Below are 696 nucleotides of genomic sequence, written 5' to 3' on the forward strand. Positions count from 1 at the left end.
ATTAAAAAGAGAATAACTGGTCTATAGAATATAAAAGTAACCGGAAATACAATAATGTAATTATTATATACCTTTTCTCCTTTTTTCAGCGGGAAGCAAAAGTACATGCCATTTCCAAGCGCCAGGCATCAGACACGTCACGGCTTGAGGTAAGCGGAGCAAGCATCAGTAACTCTTGAACGAGGCGAGGGGATAACACATAACCGCATATCCTTTACTCTTTTCCTCTCCATTCCTACTACTTTTTCTGTCCATTCTTATTTTCAATACGACATCTACTTTCCTCCCCTGTGTGACCTTCTCTTTCCTCTTCGTTACGATCTCTTCTTTCCTCTCTGATAAAGCCTATCCTCTCTCTTCAGTACGGCCTCCTCTTGACTTTTCAACAAGTGCCCCGTGCCTCTTTTCATTACGGTCTCCTTTTTCCTCTCTTTCCGCAGTCGCTGCAGCTGAGGACAGCGTTGATGTTCATCGAGGCCGACCAGGCAGCGGACGTCACCGTGGCACTCGAGCTGGCCGAGGTGTTCAACAAGATCAACAGCACACTACAAGCAGGCCGAGGCGGCAGAGTCGACGCCTTCGAACAACGCCTCCAGGCCATTGCAGCCAACGTCAGCGCCAACAGCGTGCTGCCAAAGGACTGCGGAAAGGTCGGTTTCTAGTTGGATTCTTTTTAATTTTATTGTGTCGGGGCTA

General features: G+C 47.6%; 1 protein-coding gene across 1 annotated transcript in view; it reads left to right on the forward strand.

Annotated features, from left to right (window-relative positions):
• Positions 1-696, forward strand: part of LOC119588216 — a 7,043-nt gene that overhangs the window by 1,142 nt on the left and 5,205 nt on the right. The window contains exons 5-6 of the mRNA XM_037936916.1: positions 90-149; positions 441-661. Coding sequence (XP_037792844.1) covers positions 90-149; positions 441-661 — 281 coding nt within the window. The remainder of the gene's footprint in view (positions 1-89; positions 150-440; positions 662-696) is intronic.

The sequence above is a fragment of the Penaeus monodon genome, chromosome 23 (assembly GCF_015228065.2).
Source record: "Penaeus monodon isolate SGIC_2016 chromosome 23, NSTDA_Pmon_1, whole genome shotgun sequence".
NCBI lineage: Eukaryota > Metazoa > Arthropoda > Malacostraca > Decapoda > Penaeidae > Penaeus > Penaeus monodon.